Here is a 23,514-nt window from a genome sequence, read left to right on the forward strand (position 1 = left end):
TTGTACTATTGCAGGATTTTAGCATGCTCCATGAGATAAAATAATCAGGGGCCAGTGTATCCTGCTGGTTCAAGTTAGCCTTGAATTTGAAACAACGTATTAGTTCTGTTATTTAGGGCTAAATAACAAACTACTCCTCAAACTGAGTAGTTCAAACATATATTTTGATATGATAGCTGAGGGGTCTGTGGGTTGACTCAGTTAAGGGTCGTGCTATTCAAGACTGTCAAACAGTTTTCTGTTCTCTCCTTTCCTTCCCATCCTTCCACTCCATGTATGAAAGAGAGAAAGATATTACTAACAGATAAAAGAATCTCTGTAGAGCTGTATATAGAAGCATGTGTGAGGGTCATTTACAAACTGTAAGAACCTTATCAGTGACCATATTAAAGGATTCTAGATTTTCAGGGAGGGGTGGGGACTCATGGGTCCCTCCTGATTGGTCATCTTTCTTGTCTATCCTGAAAATCTGGAATCTTGAACTCTGTGGGTGTGTAAGGGAATGGCTGTTTCCTATTGGTCACCAGACCCTGGCTTAGAATTGTCATCTTTTTAAAGCAGTTTCCACACTCATTTGGAGCTGGAATTGGGGAGCTGAGTAGAGAGGAAGCCTGAGCCCTCAGGAGGTCAGTACTGTCTTTTATAACTTGTGTGACACGTTCTCTTGTCTGTATCATTGGAAAATAGGTTTTCTGTGTTTAATCTAACATACAATAATTGCATAAAAATGCTGGTATTATTATGTAATTTTCACTCATGTATATAATATACTTTGATTATATTCACTGCTCATTGGCATTGATTTTACCTGCATTTGGTTCCAGCTCATATGAATTGCTTTGTGACTAACATCAAGTAGCAAGCTATTTCTCCTCTTTCTTCTCTCTTTCCTCCTTCCGTCCCTCTCTCTCTTCTTCCCTTCCCGTCTTCCCTTCTTCCGTTCTTCCTCTCTCCTGTCTTCATTCTTCTCTTCTTCCTTTTCTTTCTGGCTCTCCTGTCCTCTTTTTCCTCCTCTGCTTCTCCGTCTTTTCCCTCCTTCCTTCTCCTTCAGGGTCACTGAACCACAGGATGGGGTTCCATGTGTTTGTGAGGGAATCTACATGCATGGGATTTAGGATAGTGAGGAGTGGACCTGGGTGGGGTCTCAGGCAAACCCAAGATCAATTATGTTCTTCTCTTGCACTGAGTGTGCTGATCCCACAGTGAACCTGCAGAGTCCTCTCACTGGAGAACTGAATTTCACCCAGACTCTCTCCCCAGGCTGCCCTCCCAAAGCACTTTCCGTATTTGGTTTTCTACCTTTCTTGTTTGCCATGTGAATTGCCATTGCTTTGCTAACTCTCTTTAAATAGCAGAGTATCAGGTTTCATAGTTAAGGTTTGTTACTTCCTTGCTATTTTACTGTTTAATTACCCAGCACAACCTGGGTTTTTAAATGGTGAGCCGCAGAAAGCAATGGAAAGAAAGGGAAACAGAAAGGCAAAGAGAACAGAGCATTGTAACAGAGCTCTGCAGGTAGCTGTTAGGTACCCACAGGAGCAGCTGGATGGGGAAGCCAATGTCTGTGGGTAAGAATGCTGCTGAGGCCAGGCCATAGGCCTGCAATTCCAGCACTTGAGAAGCAGAGGCAGGCAGATTTCTCTGAGTCTGAGGCCAGCCTGGTCTACAGAGCAAGTTCCAGGACAGCCAGGTCTACACAGAGCAACCCCATATCAAATAACAAGACAACAAAAGGAAGGAAGGAAGGAAGGAAGGAAGGAAGGAAGGAAGGAAGGAAGGAAGGAAGGAAGGAAGAATAAGGAAGGCAAGCAGAAAAAGAAAAAAAAAGAAATGAAAGGAGGGGGGAGAGAATGCTGCTAAGGTCTGGTAATGATGACCCAGCATTCAGAGCACACGGGGTGTAGAGAATCTGATGTCTTCTAGACTTTGCAGCCACTGAACTCATGTGCACTTAAATACACACACACACTTAAAGGTAAAAATGGAATTCTTTGTAAAAGAGTCTGAAATTTTCTGTCTCTCCTATCCCAAGTTCAAGACATTGCCCATGACCCATGATGCTGACTTCCACACACTGAGCAGCAGGGACCCAGCATGTCCAGCCACTCTGCAGGCTCAGCTGCCCTCACCAGGGCTTCCTCATCATGTGACTGTATGGACCCCACTGTCTTCTGCAAACTTGCAACAGCGACAGCTCCAGACCAGGAAACTTTGTGCTGATTAAATGAAGTTCAAATGAGCACCTGCTGTGATCACATGAACAGGGAAGGCAGTTACTTCTCTTGTGATATGGAGCTCACACATCAGCTACTCTCCTTCTGCCCCAGGAAACGTGGTCCAGTGTAGCCGTGGGAAACAACCACAGCAAGAGATGAGCCCCTCTCCTGTGGGGAAGGTTAGGGTTTGGCATAGCCAGGCTGACACAAAGTCAACAAAAGCTGAAATTGCGCAGCCCAGGAACCAAAGGCCTGGGAAGGGACTTGGCCTCAACTCCTGGGATGTCCCTGCTTTCCAAGGCTCACTGGACTTCATCACAACACTTCATCACTATTGGATTCAGGCCAAGGTCATTTATGTCCTCAAAGTGAAGGCCTGGGGCCAGCTGAGACCGGTCTGGTGCAGTCGCAGGTTGGTGGTTAAGGATGAATGAGAAATGAAGTCAAGAAATCACCCTGGGCCCTGCAGCCGTCCACGGAGGAGGCAGACTGCCCTTGCCTAGTGCTGCATAACTAAACAGATCTGCACAGTCTGCCCTGGGGCTGACCTCTCTGCTTCTTGTCCCTAGCTGGTGAACCACAGTCGCTGCCATGGCCGGGAAGCCCGTGCTTCACTACTTCGATGCCCGGGGCAGAATGGAGTGCATCAGGTGGCTCCTGGCTGCGGCAGGGGTGGAGGTGGGTTGTGCATGGCTCTTCTGCAGCTGGAGCTCAGATCCGCCTTAAAATACTTCTCTAAGCCGAGAGGGTATGAAGTTGCGCCTTACATGGTAACTGTCTTGTACTCAGAAGGAGACGGTCCGATTTGAACAAATGACCATGTTATGTGTTCTCTATATAGAACACATTCACAATTAAAAGATCTTTTCAGGAGAAAAATTAAATCTTTATTTGGCTACTTGCTTATTTAAGCTGAATCAAGTCACATAATGAGACATGGAAATAGCAACTTGAATGTTGATTATTAGGTAATGCTATTTGATTATTGCATATTTGTGGTGTGATACTGTGATTTTTTTTTAGAAAGACTGCTTACATTTAGAGATTTATGGTGAGGGGTTTGTAATGGCGACTTGTGTCACCTCAGGTCCTCCTGACATCACGGTCAGAGTCTCAGAGAAGATGGCACAGGGATGAGCAGGGTGGACTTTACCTGTGGGTTATTGGAGCTGGTGATTGACAGATGGAGGAATTTAGCATCTTGTATGAAGTTTTACAACACAGAACCAGAAAATTCCATGATAAAAAATGGTTTAAAGGGTTTGGGGGGCTGAAGTGATGGCTCAGTAGTTAAATTCTCATTCTGTTCTTACAGAGAACCCAGTCAGGCTGCTAACAAACACCTGTCTCTATAGCCTCAGAGGCTTCTTGGGCCTGTGACCACCATGGACACTTGCGCGCGCGTGCGTGCACACACACACACACACACGCCTTTCTGCTTATAGTATTAAAAATATTAAAGTAGATAAACTATACCAGAAAAGCCAAATAGACTTACATTTAAAACACGCGCCACAAATGGGAGGCCTGACACAGAAAGTTGTCACAACCGGCCTGTCCAAACAGAGCAATACTCAGTCATCACTTTATAGAGACTGTCAAGTCCTGGGTGCAGGCCTGGTCTGGAAGATACAGGTGGTGAACAGGAAAGGGCTCGCTTCCTCGGGGGACCCCATGTCTATGAGCCTTCAGGGAAGTGTGTGAGTGTTCCAAGTGTGGAGCAGAAACAGCATTCTGCAGTTCAATGTCTTCCTGTCCAGCTTTTGAGCAGAAAATGCTCATGGCTTCCCTCTAGAGGCCTTACCCGGAAAAGCACTTCCGGTTCACACCAGGGGAGCTCAGCAGTTGGGATTCTTGGAGAGGAAGTCATGGGCACTATTAGCTGGAGATCTTGCCCCCAGACAGGAGCAGAATGGGGGCTTAAAGAGTGAAGGGGCGCCCTGTGAAGGCAGCTTTGGTGTCGTCTCTCAGTGTCATGGCAACGTGTTTACCTCAGCTGTGGAATCACATTTCTCCATTCCTAAATGAATAGGGCTTCAGCTGGCCCCTTTCAAATGAACGGGTGCATGAGAACTGAGACACCCCAGAGCCATCCTCAGAGGAACGCTTTAAATAAAGGAATAATTGGGTGCCAGAGTCTATGCCTGCTTTGTGGCTCAGGGATATGTTCTCAGCCATTTGGTTGCTGAGTTCAGGTAAGAGGAAAGTGGGGTTGGGGCCATCTGCCCAGAACCCCCCCTTTTGTGTGGCACGGTGACTGAGAAGGCAGTGGGCAGGGCTGCTAGAGTCCCTAGCTCTAACCTTCCAGGTTCAATGGGCCCACAGACTGGCCTTGACTTCAGCCTCATCAGCAACCTCATACCCACCAACCCATCACAGTTCAGCCCCCTGTGTGTTGGCTGTCACTACTCCCTGTGCCTCTGAATGCTGTGCAAGGTATTGGCACTGATCATTACATTGCCTATCAATCCAATACCGTGTAGTTATTAAATCATCAGCAGACTGTCATGCCGAGTAAGGTAGAAGTCCATTTGCAACCTTCTATGGCTAAAAAGTTCCTTTAAACTATGAAGGGAAAGGAATGACTTAAAGGATGAGATAAAAGATAAAGGCAAAATGACATGACCAGATTTTGGAGCCTAGGAACATATGTAAAAACACAAATTGGTTTGTCTTTTGATATATCACAACATGTTTTGCTATGTGTATGTGTGTGTGCCTATGCAGCCACATTAATAAAAATGCATGTATACACACAAAATAAATAATTATTGAAAAAAGAAAAGAGAAATCGGGGGGCAGATGTTGGCACATGCCTTTAAACCCTGTATGCCAGAGGCAGGAGATGGAAGATCTCTGTGAGTTCAAACTCCATCTGGTCTACAGAGTGAGTTCCAAGACAGCCAAGGCTACACAGAGAGACCCTGTCTTGAAATACAAAACAAAACAAACAAAATACCAAACAAACAAACAAAAAAAGGCATCCCATGCTGTAGATGAGAAGCCAGAAATATGGCCCAGTATTTTAGCATGCCTACATGGGCTTGCAGAGGGTACAGATTTGGTTTCCAGCACCTACATGCTGTGGCTCAGAACTGCCGAAGCAATAATCCATGGACTCTGCTGCCTATTTCCTCTGTGGATTCTGCACCAGTTTTCACAAACAAGCACCTATATACCAATAATTAAGGATAATAAAAGTAAGTAGTTTAGATCTGGCTCGAACACCAAGCAACCCCATCAAAGAGTCCAGTGTACCCTCTTTAGGCATGTCTCATCTGTCCCTTCATCTAAGCCTTTCAATGCCAAGAACCTGCAGTGAACATCAAAGGGATGGAACTGGTCAAATTATGTTAGAATTGTTTGTGGATATCATTCCCCAAACTGCACACAATTTCCATGCATCATATATATGAGGAAAAAGGCACCTGATTCACAGCGAGGAGACCTCTCAATTTTATAAGTATGTACTTTTGATTGCATTATTAAGAAACTTATGATTCAGGACTGAGACTTTTCAAATGAGAACGGGAACAGGTGTAACAGGTATTTATATTAAACTATTTGAATATGAAAAATTTTATTATTAGCATGATCGAGAGGGATTGTTGAGCATGGTAAGTTGATACACTGTCGATACATTGGGTTCCCAGTTCTTGATCAGAATAGTTTCAACCCTTCCTTTGGACATAGAACAGGGGAGTTGGTCAGATAACTAAAAGACTGTGCAATAGTGAGGATGCTTGGAAATGTAGGAGTAGAGGTGAAAAATCTGTCAAGTTTATGTTACTGAGGATGTGAAGCTCTGAAAGAAAGGGCAACTGGACCATTACCCAAAGACCGTGATAGTCTCCCATAAGAATGTATATGTAAATTTACTTTAAAATATTTTTTTTTTCCAGATAGGGTTTCTCTGTGTAGCCTTGGCTGTTCTGGATTCACTCTGTAGACCAGGCTGGCCTCATACTCACAGAGATCTGCCTGCCTCTGCCTCCTAGATCGCAGGGGGTTAGAGGAATGTGCCACTGTGTCTGGCCAATTATAAAAAAAAAACTTTTTTATGTGTATGGGTGTTTTGCCTGAATGAATATGAGGTCACCATGTGCATGCAGTGCCCAAGGGGGCCAGAAGAGAGCATTTGATCCCCTGGAACGGGAGTTACAGATAGTTGTAAGGCACCACGTGGGTGCTGGCAATTGAACCTAGGTCCACTGGAAAAGCAGTTGGTACTATTAACCACTAAACCATCTCTCCAGCTCCCAAATATAAAACTGAAAGATGTAGGAAGGGGGAGAAGCAATGGCTAAGAGGTCCAGAGCACTGGCTGCTTTTCCAGGGGGTCGTGGTTCAATTTCTAACACCTATGCTGTGGCTAACAAGTATCTGTAATTCCTGTTCCAGAGGATCTACTGGCCTCTTCTGGCCTCTGAGGGCACCAGGCATGTGCCTGGTGCATAGACATACATTTAGGGAAACAGCCTTGCACATAAAATAAGTACAATTTTTATAAAGATATAGATATATTTTTATTACTAACTGAAAACTGTAAAAACAATTCTGGTCTGGAAAGATGGCTCGGTGGTTAAGAGCACTGTCTGATCTTCCAAAGGTTCTGAGTTCAATCCCCAGCAACCACGTGGTAGCTCACAGCCATCTATAATGGGATTTGATGCCACCTTCTGGCTTGCAGATAGGGCACTCATATAAATAAAAATAAATAAATATTTTTAAAAAACATTGAAAATACATTTTCAAGTCTCAGAACCAGGAGAAGGCTATTAAAATATGCATAAGTTTTTAAGATATGTGAATACTTCAAAGGTTGTTACTGAGAAAAAAGGTATATTCAGATTACAACCTACAATGTTAGGCTGAACTCATTATTGATAGTTGTAAATAGAAGATGCCAAATTGTCAGGTAACAATTGGCCGTTGTTTGTAGGATCTTGAAATAGGGCCAGCAAATGCAAAGGCATAATATTTAAAGCTCAAGGATGGCAAAGATGAAAAGAATATGATTAGGTAGGCAGATCTTTTTGAGTTCAAGGCCAGCCTGGTTAACAAACTGACTCCAGAACAGCCAAAACTACACAGAGAAACACTGTCTTGAAACACTGTCTTGAAAACAAAAATAAACCATTTTTTTTTTCCAGATAGTCATCACTAAGTAGCTCTGGCTGGCCTGTAGACCAGGCTGGCCTTGAACTAGCAGAGGTACTCTGTCCCCTGCCTCCTGAATGTTGGGAATAAAGGTGTGTACCACCACTGCCTGGCTCAGAAATGGTTCTTTAATAAGTATTAATTTTGCTTAAATAATATTCATCAATTATATGAAGGACAATGTAGGAATTAGTGTACTGTGATCCCTGATGTCATCATGATGTGTTATGTTCTTATTATTTACAGTTGAGAAGTAATGAAATAGGCCTCTTCTTTTGGGAGGACATGGGGAGGGTGGGGAGGTTGTTTTTTTTTTTGTTGTTGTTGTTTTGTTTTGTTTTTGAGACAGGGTTTCTTTTTGTAGCTCTGGCTATCTGGAACTCCCCTTTCTTAATAAAATATTATAAAAAAATAAAATAAACCCCTAAATTTAGAAATGTAGATGATGATGGGCCCATGCCATCCACCATGATGGACACACAGAAAGTCCTGTTCTGTTCTCACTGGAGTTCCAGGCTTTCCTGAGAGCAGAAAACCTCAGCAGTCAGTTTCCCAGTGCTGGCCCACCAGGGAGATGACTCTCTTCTTAGGACCTAAGCATGGAGTCAGGGTGGAGGAACAGTACAGGAACCGGCACCTTCGTTTGATCAACACCATGTTGTTCACGGAGCGAATCTGAATTTCCAACTGGCCACGATCAGACTACTGGAAGTTGTGATTTCTCCAAATAAAGTACCAGGCACGGATCAGTGAAATTCCAGAGTCTACAGAACACAGGAGGAACTAATAGAATGCATTTGCTTTTTCTGCTTTCAGTTTGAAGAGAAGTTTATAAAGACTTCAGAAGATTTGGAAAAACTAAGAAAAGGTATCTGTGTGACTGCCGTGCCACATAGAAGGCTTACCTGAAGGTGATGGTGGTGGGTGGAAATAGTCAGGAATGGCAGAGTGGTATGAGGTAGGCTGTGGGGCTCCTTGAGTGCTGTGAGAATGGGAACAGTGATGGGGTGGGCAGATTTCCCCATTTGTCTGGTGACTTGTGAGTGTTTCCTTGTTGTTTCTACATCAGAGTGAGCTATCTCACTCAGGCTCACTCACTCACTCATTCAGTCCGTGCTTTACCCACTCTATCCAACAACCACACAGACACATGACCATGGATTAAATCATGGATGGAGAAACAGCTGGGATAGTTTTCTGAGCATTTTTATTATAGCTGCTGATGAGTTCCTATCTCCTGACAAGCACAGGCCAGAGGAGTCTGTGTTTCCTCTGGTGACTCACTCCACAGGCAACTTCCTCACAACACCTTAATGTCATGAACATAATGGGACTTTCAAAGTCCCTACTTAGCTCTGCTTGCATGCTGGCCCTCTGCTGTCCCTTCCCCCCTTCTGACTGTATCTAGAGACATGACTTGAACATAAAAACATGCATGAGAGACAGAGCATGTATCTGGATAGGAAATAAAGATGAATGAGAGAAGGTCAAAAGGCAAAAGAAGATGGGCGAGACAGGGAGGAAACAGAGGCTAAAAGTAGATGAGATTCTGCTTGAAAGACTCCAGCCAATGCTTTATGTTTCCCCTGCACGTTCAGACATGTTCCTGAGAAGTGAGATTTGGACACTTGATGGACCCTTTCCCTTTCTCCTTTCACAGATGGGAGTTTGGTGTTTGAGCAAGTGCCCATGGTAGAGATTGATGGGATGAAGCTGGTACAGACCAGAGCCATTCTCAACTACATTGCCACCAAATATGACCTCTATGGGAAGGACATGAAGGAGAGAGCCCTGTACGGTACATTTCCTGTTGTTACCCCAATGGGTTCTGGGCATAAACACTTAGGCCAAATCTGGCAGAGTCTACAGAGGGGAGGAAAAGCAAATGGGGTGGGTTCTGATGAGTGTGGCTACAGCAGAGGATGATGTTGCCAGCACAGCACAGGGACAGAGCTAGACGGGCCATGAGTCCTGAGCATGATGAAATCATGACCCCAAGTGCTCAAGGCTTCAGTGACTAGACCTCAGCCAACAGCTTAGGACAAAGGACACAGGGCCTGAGCTTAGAGGAGCATCCTATGAAAGGAAGGGCAAAAGAAGCTGCTTCTCACGTCCCAGGAGTAGGAACAGTGTGCAGCAAGAACTGGAATTTAAGCCAGTTTTATGGACTGGGCAACTTAAGGAGGCTTAGTGCAGCTGGTTCCCAGGGACCAGGGTCACCTGAAGGGTTTAATTCAGGACTAAAGCAGGTAGGCTGATGGTAGCACCCACACTGGGATCCACTCTGCTGCGACAGAATCCTTCATTCATAAACCACTGTGTGGGAGTATTGCAGTTGCTCAGAAAGCTGAACGTGCTGTTAGCCAGCAACTCCAACATGGGGAACATATGTCCGTGGGATATAAAGACACGGGTTCAGTAGTACTTGTGTAGAAATATTCCTAGCAGCATTATTTATCATTTTCTACTGGTGGAGTCATCCAAGGTATTCAATAACAGATGAAAGAGAAACACAAACTGTGAATTTTAACCATGAAAATAGCTGAAGTGGTGAGGGAAGCCACACAAAGGTAAAGAGCCAGCACTTTATTATGTAACGAAACAGGACACCAGGGCACAAGTTTCTAGTATGACTAAGGAGGAAGTGGATTAGCAGCTGCCATGGTGGCAAGATTTGGGGATGGAGAGTGACCAAAGTCTTTTAAAACCGGAGAATGACGTTTTCAGAATTCTGCAAAAGTAATGAAACAAAGTGCTACGTTTTGAGGCCATGTGAATATGTGACAGTGAATTTCTTTTCCAAAAAGAATTTGTAGAAAGTACTGTTTGAAACAGGGGAGTCCACACACCCTGGAATATGCTATGGTTAAACTGACAAATGCTAACAAGGCCAGACATTTCAAATCAGCGGTAGGTGAAGGTCAAACAGAGACGCTTCATGAGAAGCAGATGGAGAACTTTTAACACTGACCAGGAAAGACTCTGGACTAGACTGGGAGGCAGAATGAGTGATGAGCAGAGAGGTTTCTGGTGGCTCAGCCAGGGGCTCTGTGTTGAGCTTACATGGGAGGAAGCTTGTTAGCCCTGAAAATCTAAGCGTGATGGTTGAGAACGAACCCTGTCAGGGAGAGAAAGAGAGGAGAAAGAGACAGAGTGAGAGAGAATGCCTGTTGTAGAGTTGGTGATTATCTTCTGTGATGCCACCAAATATCTCATGACTGCATCTCTACATGGGATGAGGGACATTCTTTGTGCTTGGGTTGGGTCACATGTGTGTAACAAAATTTCTTAAAAAATTGGGAGGCATGGAGGGAGAGGGGAAACAGTGGTCTGAATGTAATGTATGAGAGGAGAGTTTTAAAAATATTCTAAAAGTATATCTGGACTGACAGGACGTTCTATGGGGAAAGTTACTCTACCTGTTAAGCATAAAAGTAATGAGACCCACTAATGGCAAGTGGTGTAAATTTCTCAGGCTTTTAGGTTGAAATGTAAATTACAGAGCTCTTGACAATTTGAATACCTTTCTATTTCAGGATTGACATGTATTCAGAAGGTATTTTTGATCTGACTGAAATGATTTTGCAGATGGCCATATGTCCCCCAGACCAAAAAGAAGCCAAGGTTTCCTTGCTAAAAGACAGGACCAAAAACCGTTACTTGCCTTCCTTTGAAAAAGTAAGTAGGCTCTTCGAAGTCTGGGGACACTAAGTTTCAAGGACAAGAGAAAGGCAGAGGCTGGGAGAGAAAGGTTGCTGCAGAGCCCACCTTCACTTCCATGAGCCTTCCTATGCATCTTCCTGCTCCTACAAGGCACTGTATAAAAATGGCCTGGGCATGGTCATGACAACCTAGCATTCAGTATTCAACAGGGTTCATGGCCACAACTAGAACTGGACCTGCGGAAGGCTGAGCCACCCCAGAGATGCTCCTAGATCCTGCAGAGTACAATGGGTCTCAATTCCAGAGCAAACTGCAGAAAACAACAGAGAAGAAAGTATTGTCATATTCTGTTGCACAGGGAGGCCAGAAAAACAGCTGCCTGTCAGAATTATGATAGGGCTTCAAAGACAGAGGAGAAGTATCTGAACAAGAACAGTGATGAAGGGTGGAGAGGAGGAGGTTGATGAAGAGATGTTAAAGAAAACTGAGCTGCAGGAATTGGGGTTATGGATGTCAGGTTTAAGGGGAAAGCCATGCGCACTCGACAAATGAAGGTTTGTCTGGGTACACGTAGTGCCTCTCTTGGGAGGTACACTGAGGACACTTCAGAAGTACTTAAACATCTGAAAGGAAAGGATAAGAGACAAAGTTATGATCCCAGAGGATGAGGGCACCTTACAAATTCCTGTGATAACTTGTTTACTGCTCCAGAGAAGGTGGGGCCTGGGAAAATGGAGATGAGGCTAACTAAAGTCTCATTCAATAGCCAACTTTATTCAGAGCATCAGACAATTTTTACTCTGATGGTTAAGAAGAGTCACATGAACAGGGACTGCCTCTGACATAATCTGATTGGACTGCTCTTTGATCACCTCCCCCTGAGGGGGAAGCAGCCTCCCCAGGCCACAGAAGATAACAATGCAGCCACTCCTGGTGTGATCTGATAGACTAAGATCAGAAGGAAGGAGAGGAGGACCTCCCCTATCAGTGGACTTGGGGAGGGACATGCGTGAAGAAGGGGGAGGGAGGGTGGGACCAGGAGGGCAGGAGGGAGGGGCTTATGGGGGGATACAAAGTGAATAAAGAGTAATTAATAAAAAAAAAAGAAAAAAATGTTAACATTTTAGATCCCCTAATAAAGTGACACACCTAGAAAAAAAAAAGTGGTGTAAAAAAAAAAAAAAAAAGAGTCACATGAGCAAAATGTACAGTCACAAGAGCAAGCCATGTGTGGTGGCCATGGTGTCCCAAGTGACAGAAAAGCATGTTTTCCCATAGAGACGTGGAAACAAATGACAGTAGCCAGTTTCAGTGAATAACTTGAAGTAAACTCACTACTATCCACTCCACCTAGGAGGGGCGCGAAAGCATAATCCAAGAACAATTGCACGGGTTTGAAGAAACCGAGATGACAAGACTCTTGTCTTGGTTCTTTTAGAGTTTTCTCATAAGCACTCAGAAGTCTCCTTGCACAGTTTCATTCTTGAACCGTGTTCCAACAAGACCTTATTTGAAATCCCATTTTATAAAGTATTACCTTATTTTCATTCATTCTCTGAACCTTCACTCACAGCTGTTTTTGCACCATGGAAGCAGTAAGAGTTTCAGGAACCATCAGGTCTTCACACAGTCCCCCACAGCCTGTCAGGCTGACAGTCAAGAGCATGTCTCATAGGTGTTGACCTTGATTTTTTAACAAACTTACATTATTTAGGGTTATTAAAAGCTTCTACCTCCCTTCCAACCCCTCCCCCCAACACCGGGTGGGAGGAAAGGTTAGTGGGGACAAGGGTAGAGTTCTCTCTGCTACTTCCTGCTGGATAGGGTCATAGGATTCTGTTGGAAGTGATAGCAGTATCAGTCATCCAGAAATCCAGGTAACCAGCAAATCAGCAAATATCAAATGCAGCAGCAGGACAAACCAGCAGCAAGCCGCCCTCCTCCAAGTAGCCGTGCCTTCTTCCTCTAGGCTGTCGTATACAAATCCTGATCCCTCAAAGTCCTTAGGATTCAACTAATTCTGTCTGGCAAACGCCATGCTCCAAACTAGTCACTTAACAGGTGTGGACAAACTAAAATCCCTAATGTGGAATTTTAATAAAAACATGGTTACATATCATAAACCAAAACATCCACAACACATAGGACACTCTAGCCAGACATGGCTGCTTATGTCATGTCTGGTTGAGAACCATGAGCTTCTTGTACACAATGAGCTATGTGCAGAAGAACACTTGATGCTTACTTTTGTTTGTGAACGTGGCAATTATAATTCTTTTCTCTGCATACATAGACAATGTACAAGCCTATTAATGGTTTTTCACTTGAAGCTGAGTAAAGGCAAAGCCTTGAGAGACTTGGGGGAAGTTAGTGGCTCCAGACCAACTCCATGTGCCCATAATCTGTCTCCTTTAATTTTCAGGTGTTGAAGAGCCATGGACAAAACTACCTTGTAGGCAACAGGCTGACCAGGGCAGACATTCAACTGCTGGAACTTCTCCTCTACATTGAAGAGTTTGACCCCAGCCTTCTGGCCCCCTTCCCTCTGCTGAAGGTGAGACCACTCAGAGAGGCAGCCACACACATGCCTCTGAGAATATAATGTGGGCCTGTGGGCTGCTGACATCCCACCCTCTGGTCTCCTAACTCAGCTGCTAGACCCTGGATTTCAGGCTGGAAAATCATCTTTTTATGTGCAGAGATGTGAGGATGGTACCCCAAGAAGAGTACTTTGCTTTTGTAATGAGAAAGGTGCAGGACCCCAAAGCTCTCTCCCTGGACCCCTGTTCCTTGCAGGCTGTTTCTGGCCTCTCTTTCATCTTCCATCTCGTGCGTCCTATCTTTGCACACTCAGTGTCTGAGCAGCTCTCTGTCATGCTGCTCCCCTTCCCTCAGCTCTGTCTCTGCTCTCAGCTCTGTGCTTCCTTCTCCACAGCCTCTACCATGCTGTCTCCTGGGCCCCACTGAGGCCATCTTTGTCTCCCACTCTGAACACTGACTGTGAGTTGCTTCTGGTTAGGCTTTGGTATTTCCTGTCTCTGTTTCCAACTCAGTTTTTCATGTCTTCAGTTTTCTTTGGTTCTCTCTCCTTTCATGCCTGAGGGACACAGTGCTGCCTGCTTGGCACCACAGAAAGCAGATCTACAGGGTGTGTCTGGGAGGAGATGGGAACTGAATGTCAAAAAGGTTTTTAAGACAAATTACACTGTCTTAGAAATTATGGTTTCTGGCTTATGGATTTGATATGCTTCTCATGTCTACACTGGAGCTGTCACAGGGATGCAGTTGGTCATCATCTGGGAGGGGCTCACATTTCCTGGGCTGTGCACACAAGCAGTTCCTACTCTCAGGCTGTGGTTTCTGGATTACAGGCCCTGAAGAGCAGAATCAGCAGCCTCCCCAATGTGAAGAAGTTCCTACAGCCTGGCAGCCAGAGAAAGCCTCCCATGGATGCAAAAAAAATCGAAGAGGCCAGGAAGATTTTCAAGTTTTAGTGAGGCTGCATTGACCGAGTCCTCGTGTCCCAGTCTCTCTGGAGTTTTGCAAAAATGTGAAGCAGCCGCTGATCCTGCTCTTTTGAGATAATAAACATGAAGAAATGCTTTATGTAGCTGGTGTGTTTGAAGTGTGTGTGAGCCGGGGTTCCCGGTGTTACATCTAAAGAGGAAGGCTAACTAAACTAGCTTCAAGGGAAAGCAAGCTAATCTAAGCAGCACCCCCATCCCAAGCCATCCACTGAGGCTGCTCTTCCAGGCTCAGACCCAGGCGGGAGCTTGAATCTTGCCTTATCCTGACAGTCCGACTCTGGATTCTAACCAGCACTACCTGTCCATCTGTCCCTTAAGGTTCTTGAGGGTACAGAGTCTGTGAGCTATTTTGGTGACTCACAGTAAGATTCTCCCCCCCCCCCACACACACACACACTGTTCTTCCAGGAGGACCAGGCTCAAGCAGGAGATAATTCTTCACACTCTCCTGACGATTCTGACCCAGAATTTCACCCTTCACCACTGAACTAGCTTCTTCCTCTTGGCCTATGCCCAGACCCAGGTGGAGCTACATGCTTGAATTGTCTTGCCTGGTGTGACCCAGGGCTCTTACCCGAGTTGCATCTCATTGCCACCTCTTCAGCCCAGGCTACAAGGCCATATCCATGACCTCTTTTGGTGTGTCTGGTTCAGTACCTTTATTCTATGATGCCTCTGTGGGCCAGGCCCAGGCCCAGGCATGAGCAGCAGCAGCAGCTCACTCTCTTGCTGAGTCTGCCCTGGGACTCTCTGCTAACTCTGCACCTTCAGGCCCAGGCCAGAGCAGCAGCATCTTGCTATCTTGACCAGTTCAAGGACCCTGAGCCACCCTCCATTTATCTCTTCCATGCCCAGATACAAGATATACTCCTGAGCTCTCTTCCTCAGTTTGACTCGGTCTCTCCTTCCACGCTGCCCCTCCACCCCAGTGCAGGCCTAGCTGGGGATCGAATTTGCTGCTTTTTCAATGAGTCTATTTAATCCCTTCTCCTGTGCCTAATTTTCTTTTTTTTATTTTATTTTATTTTTCTTTTTAGTTACATTTTGTTAACTCTGTGTCCCAGCTGTATCCCGCTCCCTCATTCCCTCCCCAACCCCACACTCCCTCCCTGGTCTCCTCCCTGCCCCTTTCCAAGTCCCCTGATAGGGGAGGACCTCCTCCCCTTTCATTTGACCCTGTTTTATCAGGTATCTTCAGGGCTGGCTGCAAAGTCCTCCTCTGTGGCCTAACAGACTGCTCCTCCCTTGGGGGGGGGGGAGGTCAAACAGCCTGCCCTTGAGATCCTGTTAGAAATAGTCCGTGTTCCCCTTACTTTGGAAAACTACTTGGTTACTGAGCTACCACAGGCCACATCTGAGCAGAAGTTCTAGGTTATATCCATAGATGGTCCTTGGTTGAGTGTCAGTCTCAGAAAAGACCCTGTGCCCAGATATATTTGGTCCTTGTAGAGCTCCTATCCTTTCCATATCATACTAACTTCCCTTCTTTCATATGATTCCCTGCACTCTGCCGAGGGTTTGGTTATGAGTCTTAGTGTCTGCTTTGAAACACTGCTAGGTAGAGTCTTTCAGATGCCTTTTGTGGTAGACTCCTGTCATAAGTTCAATGCACATCCCATTTGTCTTTCTAAATGAGGATTAATCACCTTCACCTGTGTCCACTTTCTTGATTATCTTCTTTAGGTGTGTAGATTTCATTATGTTTATCATGTCTTGTAGGTCTATATAAGCGAGTATATACCAAGTTTGTCTTTCTCCTTCTGGGATACTTCACTCAGAATGATCTTTTCTAGATCCCACCACTTGCCTGCAAATTTCATGATTTCTTCCTTTTTGATTGCTGAGTAGTATTCCATTGTGTAAAAATACCACAGTTTCTGTATCCATTCCTCCGTTGATGGACATCTGGGTTGTTTCCAAGTTCTGGCTATTACAAATAAAGCTGCTATGAACATGGTTGAACAAATGTCCTTGTTGTGTACTTGAGCAAATTTTGGGTATATACCTAGGAGTGGTATAGCTGGGTCTTGAGGTAGCACTACTCCTAGTTGTCTGAGAAAGCGCCAGATTGACTTCCAAAGTGGTTGAACCAGTTTACATTCCCACCAGCAATGGAGGAGGGTTCCCTTTTCTCCACAACCTCTCCAGCATGTGCTATCACTTGAGTTTTTCATCTTGGCCATTCTGATGGGTGTAAGGTGAAATCTCAGGGTCGTTTTGATTTGCATTTCCCTAATGGCTAATGAGGTTGAGCATTTCTTTAAGTGTTTCTTTGCCATTCGATGTTCCTCTTTCGAGAATTCTCTGTTTAGCTCTGTTCCCCATTTTTTAAGTGGATTACTTGGTTTGTTGCTTTTCTGCTTCTTTAGTTCTTTATATATACTTGATATTAGCCCTCTGTCAGATAAAGGGTTGGTGAAGATTCTTTCCCAATCTGTAGGCTGTCTATTTGTTTTGATGACAGTGTCTTTTGCTTTACAGAAGCTTTTCAGTTTCATGAGGTCCCATTTATTGATTATTGCTCTTAGAGCCTGTGCTGTTGGTGTTCTGTTCAGGAAGTTGTCTCCTGTGCCAATGAGTTCTAGGCTGTTTCCCACTTTTTTTTCCAGCTGATTTAGAGTATCTGGTTTTATGTTGAGGTCCTTGATCCACTTGGACTTTAGTTTTGTGCAGGGTGATAAATATGGATCTATTTTCATTTTTCTGCATGTAGACATCCAGTTACACCAGCACCATTTGTTGAAGATGCTGTCTTTTTTCCATTGAATGGATTTGGCTTCTTTGTCAAATATTGAGTATTCATAGATGTGTGGGTTTATTTCTGGGTCTTCTATGCGATTCCATTGATCCTCCTTTCTGTTTCTATGCCAATACCATGCAGTTTTTATTACTGTTGCCCTGTAGTACAGCTTGAGATCGGGAATGGAGATACCTCCAGATGATCTGTTGTTGTACAGGATTGTTTTGGAGATTCTGGGTTTTTTGTTTCTCCATATGAAGCTGAGAATCTTTTTTTCAAGGTCTGTAAAGAATTGAGTTGGTATTTTGATGGGAAGTGCATTTAATCTGTAGATTGCTTTTGGCAGGATGGCCATTTTCACAATGTTAATCCTACCAATCCATGAGCACGGGAGATCTTTCCATCTTCTGAGATCTTCTTCAATTTCTTTCTTCAAAGACTTGAAGTTTTTCTCAAACAGGTCTTTCACTTGCTTGGTTAGAGTCACACCAAGGTACTTTATGTTATTAGTGGCTATTGTGAAGGGTGTTGTTTCCCTAATTTCTTTCTCAGCCTTTTTGTCTTTGGTATACAAGAGGGCTTCTGATTTTTTTGAGTTGATTTTGTATCCTGCCACTTTGCTGAAGGTGTTAATCAGCTGAAGAAGTTCTCTGGTTGAATCTTTGGGGTCGCTCATGTATACTATCATATCATCTGCAAATAGTGACACTTTGACCTCTTCCTTTCCGATTTGTATCCCCTTGATCTCCTTTAGTTGTCTTATTGCTCTGGCTAGGACTTCAAGTACTATGTTGAAGAGGTAGGGAGAGAGTGGGCAGCCTTGTCTTGTCCCTGATTTCAGTGGGATTGATTTAAGTTTCTCTCCATTGAGTTTGATGTTGGCTATAGGCTTGCTGTATATTGCCTTTACTATCTTTAGGTATGTGCCTTGTATCCCTGATCTCTCCAAGACTTTAAACATAAATGGGAGTTGGACTTTGTCAAATGCTTTTTCAGCATCTAAGGAGATGATCATGTGGTTTTTCTCCTTCATTTTGTTTATGTGGTGGATTACATTGATGGATTTCCGTATGTTGAACCACCCTTGCATTCCTGGGATGAAGCCTACTTGGTCATGGTGGATGATATCTTTGATGTGTTCTTGGATTTGGTTTGCAAGTATTTTATTGAGTATTTTTGCATCAATGTTCATAAGAGAGATAGGTCTGAAGTTCTCTTTTTTTGTTGGATCTTTGTGTGGTTTAGGTATCAAAGTGACTGTGGCTTCATAGAATGAGTTTGGTAGTGTTCCTTCTGTTTCTATTTTATGGAATAGTTTGAGGAGAATTGGTGTTAGTACTTCTTTGAAGGTCTTGTAGAATTCTGCGCTGAAGCCATCTGGTCCAGGGCTTTTTTTGGAGGGGAGACTGTTAATGACTGCTTCAATTTCCTTGGGAGATATAGGGCTATTCAGTCTTTCTACCTGATCTTGACTTAATTTTGGTAGATGGAATCTGTCAAGAAAGTTATCCATTTCATTTAGATTTTCAAATTTTGTGCCATATAGGCTTTTGTAGTATGACCTAATAATCGTTTGGATTTCCTCAGTGTCTGTAGTTATGTCCCCATTTTCCTTTCTGATTTTGCTGATTTGTATGGTTTCTCTCTGCTTTTTAGTTAGTTTGGCTAAGGGTTTGTCTATCTTGTTGATTTTCTCAAAGAACCAGCTTTTTGTTTCATTGATTCTTTGGATAATTTTATTTGTTTCTAATTGATTGATTTCTGCCCTTAGTTTGATTATTTCCAGCCGTCTGCTCCTCTTTGGTGTATCTGCTTCTTTTTTTTTCTAGGTTTTTCAGTTGGGCCATTAAGTTGTTTGTATGTGATGTTACGGATTTCTTCTTGTAGGCACTTAGTGCTATAAATTTTCCTCTGAGCACTGCTTTCAATGTGTCCCATAAATTTGGGTATGTTGTGCCTTCATTTTCATTGAATTCTAGAAAGTCTTTAATTTCTTTCTTTATTTCTTCCTTCACCCAGCTGTCATTGAGTAGTAAGTTGTTCAGTTTCCATGTGCGTGTCGGCTTTTTGTTGTTTCTGTTGTTGTTGATGTCCAGCTTTAGTCCATGGTGGTCAGATAGTATACAAGAGATTATTTCAATCCTTTTGTATCTGTTGAGGCTTGCTTTGTGACCAACTATATGGTCTATTTTGGAGAAGGTTCCATGTGGTGCTGAAAAGAAGGTGTACTCTTTTGAGTTTGGGTGAAAAGATCTGTAGACATCTATTAGGTCCATTTGATTTAGGGATTCTGTGAGTGCTTTTATTTCCCTATTTGGTGTCTGTCTGGTTGATCTGTCCCTTGATGAGAGTGGGGTGTTGAAGTCTCCCACTTCATTAAGGTATTAGGATCAATGTATGATTTAAGCTTTAATATTGTTTCATTTACGAATGTAGGTGCTCTTGTATTTGGGGCATAGATATTCAAAATTGTGATGTCCTCTTGTTGGATTTTTCCTTTGATGAGAATATAGTGGCCCTCTTAATCTTTTTTGATTAACTTGGGTTGAAAGTCTATTTTATTAGATATTAGGATGGCTACTCCAGCTTGTTTTCTGGAACCATTTGCTTGAAAAACATTTTTCCAGCCCTTTACTCTGAGGTAGTGTTTATCTTTGTTGCATAGGTGTGTTTCTTGGATGCAACAGAATGTTGGGTCCTGTTTCCGTAACCATTCTGTTAGCCTGTGTCTTTTTATTGGTGAGTTGAGTCCATTAATATTGATAGATAATATTGACCAATGCATGTTAGTTCCTTTTGTAATGGAGTCGATGATCTTACCTTGTTTCATTGCTTGTTTTCTTTTCATTTTTGTTGGGATGTTATCTGTATGCCCTGTTTTCTTGGGTGAATTCGTTTTCGTTGGATTGGAGTTTTCCTTCTAGTATCTTCTGTAGGGTTGGTTTGCTGTATAGATATTGCGTAAATTTAGTTTTGTCATGGAATATTTTGTTTTCTCCATCTATGTTGATTGAAAGCTTTGCAGGGTATAGTAGTCTCGGTTGACATTTGTGATCTCTTAGAGTCTCCATGATGCTTGCCCAGGCCCTTCTGGCTTTCATAGTTTCTGATGAGAAGTCTGGTGTGATTCTGATAGGTCTACCTTCATATGTTACTTGGCCTTTTTCCCTTGCTGCTTTTAATATCTTTTCTTTGTTCTGTAGATTTAGTGTTTTGACTATGATGTGACGTGATGTGTTTCTTTTCTGGTCTAGTCTATTTGATGTTCTGTAGGCCTCTTGTATATTTATGGACATCTCTTTCTTTAAGTTGGGAAAATTTTCTTCTATGATTTTTTTGAAAATATTTTCTGGACCTTGGAGCCTGGAGTCTTCTTTTTCATCAATTCCTATTATTCTTAGATTTTGTCTTTTCATAGCATCCTTGATTTCTTGGATATTTTGTGATTGGAATTTTTCTGATTTTACTTTTTCTTTGAGAGAAGTATCAATTTCTGCAAGTGTGTCTTCAGCTCCAGAGATTCTCTCTTCCATCTCTTGTATTCTGTTGGTGATGCTTACTTTTGTGGTTCCTGATCTTTTCTCCAAGTTCTCCAGCTCAAGAGTTTTCTCATTTTGTGTTTTCTTTATTGATTCTAATTCTGTTTTCATGCCTTGCACCATTTCTTTTATGTGTTTGAATTTGGATTCCTGTCTCTCTACGATGGACTCTATTTCTTTGTTCATTTCCTTTTTGTATGCCACTAATTTTTTCTCTACTTGTGCCTCTATTTGTTTGGCTATGTTTGCCTGTGTTTCTTTAAGGGTTTTGTCTATTTCTTCTTTCTTTACCTCCAATTGACTGGCCAAGTCTTTGAAAGATTTGTTCATTTCCTCCTTATGAGCCTCAAGTAATTGAGCAAGCATGGCTTTAAGGTCATTTTCCTGTGCTTCTGATGAATTGGAGTATCCATCGATTTTGGGGTTTGCTGGTGAAGTCATGATGTCCTGATTTATGTTGGAAGTGTTCTCTCGCCTACCCCTGGCCATTGGCTTATCTGAGACCTTCCCTGTTTGTTTTTGGATTCTGCCGATCAGACTGGTACTGTCTCTCTCTCGAGTCTGGAGAATTCTTCAGGAAGTTGAGAGAGGTCCCGTATCCTTAGCGTATGCTGAGGACTAGCTGTACCTGTGGGAGGAAAGTACGCAGGTGCAAACAGAGGCAAATGCAAGCGTGCGTGCGTGCGTGTGTATATGTGTGTGTGTGTGTGTAAGTGGGTGTGGGCGTGTGTCTCGAGGGACAGAGTGATGGCTAATGTTGAACCCTTGAGTGTGTGGGAGGGGCTCTGCAATGTATATGTCGCAGGCGCTAGTGATGATCGCAGCGCAATTTCTGGCATTAACTGCCTTAACTCCTCAATTAGACCCACAGAGCAGGAACTTCAATGTTCCAAGTGCCCCTCTGTTTCCCAAAGTGGGTATATGGGTGGGAGGGGGTTCGATGCCTGGCTTCTGTTTTAGAAGAACCCAGGATCAGTGGAGCTGCAGATTCTCAAGGGTGCACTCACTTACAGGCAGGACACTTGGCAGAGATCGGCGTATCTGGGCTCTCTGCTCTCTGGTTTGGCCCTGCTTCTTTGATGTGCTCCGCCAGTTCCGTGCTGCTGTCACTGCCAGGTTATGAGGTCTTGCTGCAGCTGGAGATTTCAGGGTGGTCACGTCAGTGGGAATCGGGGTAACCAGCCTTTCTGTTCTCTGGTTTGGCCCTGGTTAGTCTTAAACTGGAGGGCTGATGTGCCCCGCCAGCTCAGTGCTGCTCCGCCGCCAGGTTAAAAAGTCCCGCTGTAACTGGAGACTGGGTTGCTAGTCCAGATGCTTTCTGGGAAGTCCTGGGGTCTCTTCACTGTGCTCTCCAAGCTTCGGAGGCCCAGCGCCTGGTGTGTCTAGCTTGTATGGCGTTTCTGTCTGGTTTTGGTGAATATATAGCATATTCTCTGTCACTGTGGGATTGGGCGGGCTGTACCGTCAGTGATGGCGCTCCTGCGGAGCTAGTATGGCATCTAGCAGACTCTGGCCCTGGGAGGATGGTGCAGCCTCCGCGCGAAACTGGGGCTCCGAGACACAGTACTGCTGGCCTTTGCCGATAAAGGGCTTGGGGCTCCGCCTCAGTGGCTGCAGGCCCCAGGCAGTTAGGTCTGTGCTGAGAAAGGTGAGTCCGCTGTGCCGAGGAGGAGGGAGGTCTGGGGGAGGGGAGTGCCCAGAGATCAAAGGATCGTTTCTCACCTTCCCCAAACAAGTCCCTGGGTGACCCGAGACCAAGGTTTTCACCTCCTGCGATGTTCCCTGCTGTTTAGAAAGTCTCTCCGTTGTTTCCCTGGCTTCAGAAGTTCTTCCACTCATCAACTCAGAACTTTATCTCTTCCATAGCTCGGAAACTGTGTGTGCTAGTCGCCATCTTGGCTCCGCCCCCCTGTGCCTAATTTTCATATCTTTTCCTGGAGCTACCCTAGGAGACCTCTTGGTCTTCACTCAAGCAATCTCATGTTACCCCTAAGATTCCCATGTCACAGTGGTTACCACTGAATTGGAATTGACCTGACCATCTAAAAAATGACCTGTTTACCACTCCTAGCTCATCCAAAATTAAGCAAGCCTGGACAACAACAAAAACAGAACCATACTTCCAATCAATATAGTCAGGTTAGGTTCTCATACCCTAGACACAACCCACAAAGTAAAAGCTCAGGTCACATCATAAAACTATAAAGTTGCATATATTGTCTTATGCAACATTAAGACACTACACCACCTCTCTAAAGTCCACTAGTCCTATGAAAATGTTCTCCACTGGGAATTATTTAGATGAATCTTGGGACACAGAATTTAAAAGGGAAATTAGAAACATGATCAAGGAATTTAAGAAGTTTAGAGAGGATATAGTACAACACCCAGTGAACTTAAAGAGACAGAAATAAACCCCTAAGTCTAAGAAAATGCAAATGGCTGAGTGAAAATTTGAAGACAATTCAGGAGTTGAAAACTGAAAATTAATAAGAAGATAGAAATGTGGAAGATGATTAAAACCGAATTAATGATTAAACTGATTAAAATGAAAATGGAATTGAAAAATTCACAGACCCAGTTTCAAAACTCAATAGACAGTCATACCAGTAGAATGGACAAAAAGAAAGAAAGAAAGAAAGAAAGAAAGAAAGAAAGAAAGAAAGAAA

The 23,514-nt window shown here is 43.7% G+C and overlaps 1 protein-coding gene across 2 annotated transcripts; it reads left to right on the forward strand.

Moving 5' to 3' along the window:
• Positions 1-543: 543 nt before the first annotated feature.
• Positions 544-14,645, forward strand: LOC129672848 (glutathione S-transferase A2-like). 2 transcript variants are annotated; one of them, XM_055602480.1, is made up of 7 exons: positions 544-626; positions 2,786-2,894; positions 8,193-8,244; positions 9,037-9,169; positions 10,913-11,054; positions 13,462-13,593; positions 14,411-14,645. In XM_055602480.1, exons 2-7 carry the CDS (start codon positions 2,808-2,810, stop codon positions 14,531-14,533), a joined length of 669 nt encoding a protein of 222 aa, XP_055458455.1. In that variant the 5' UTR covers positions 544-626; positions 2,786-2,807; the 3' UTR covers positions 14,534-14,645. The 2 variants fall into 2 exon arrangements, with proteins under 2 accessions (XP_055458455.1, XP_055458456.1); XM_055602481.1 differs by lacking the exon at positions 2,786-2,894 and having other exon boundaries at positions 608-626.
• The last annotated feature ends 8,869 nt before the right edge of the window (positions 14,646-23,514 follow it).

Source organism: Psammomys obesus, unplaced genomic scaffold (assembly GCF_907164565.1).
Source record: "Psammomys obesus unplaced genomic scaffold, mPsaObe1.curated_primary_1811, whole genome shotgun sequence".
Classification (NCBI taxonomy): Eukaryota; Metazoa; Chordata; class Mammalia; order Rodentia; family Muridae; genus Psammomys; species Psammomys obesus.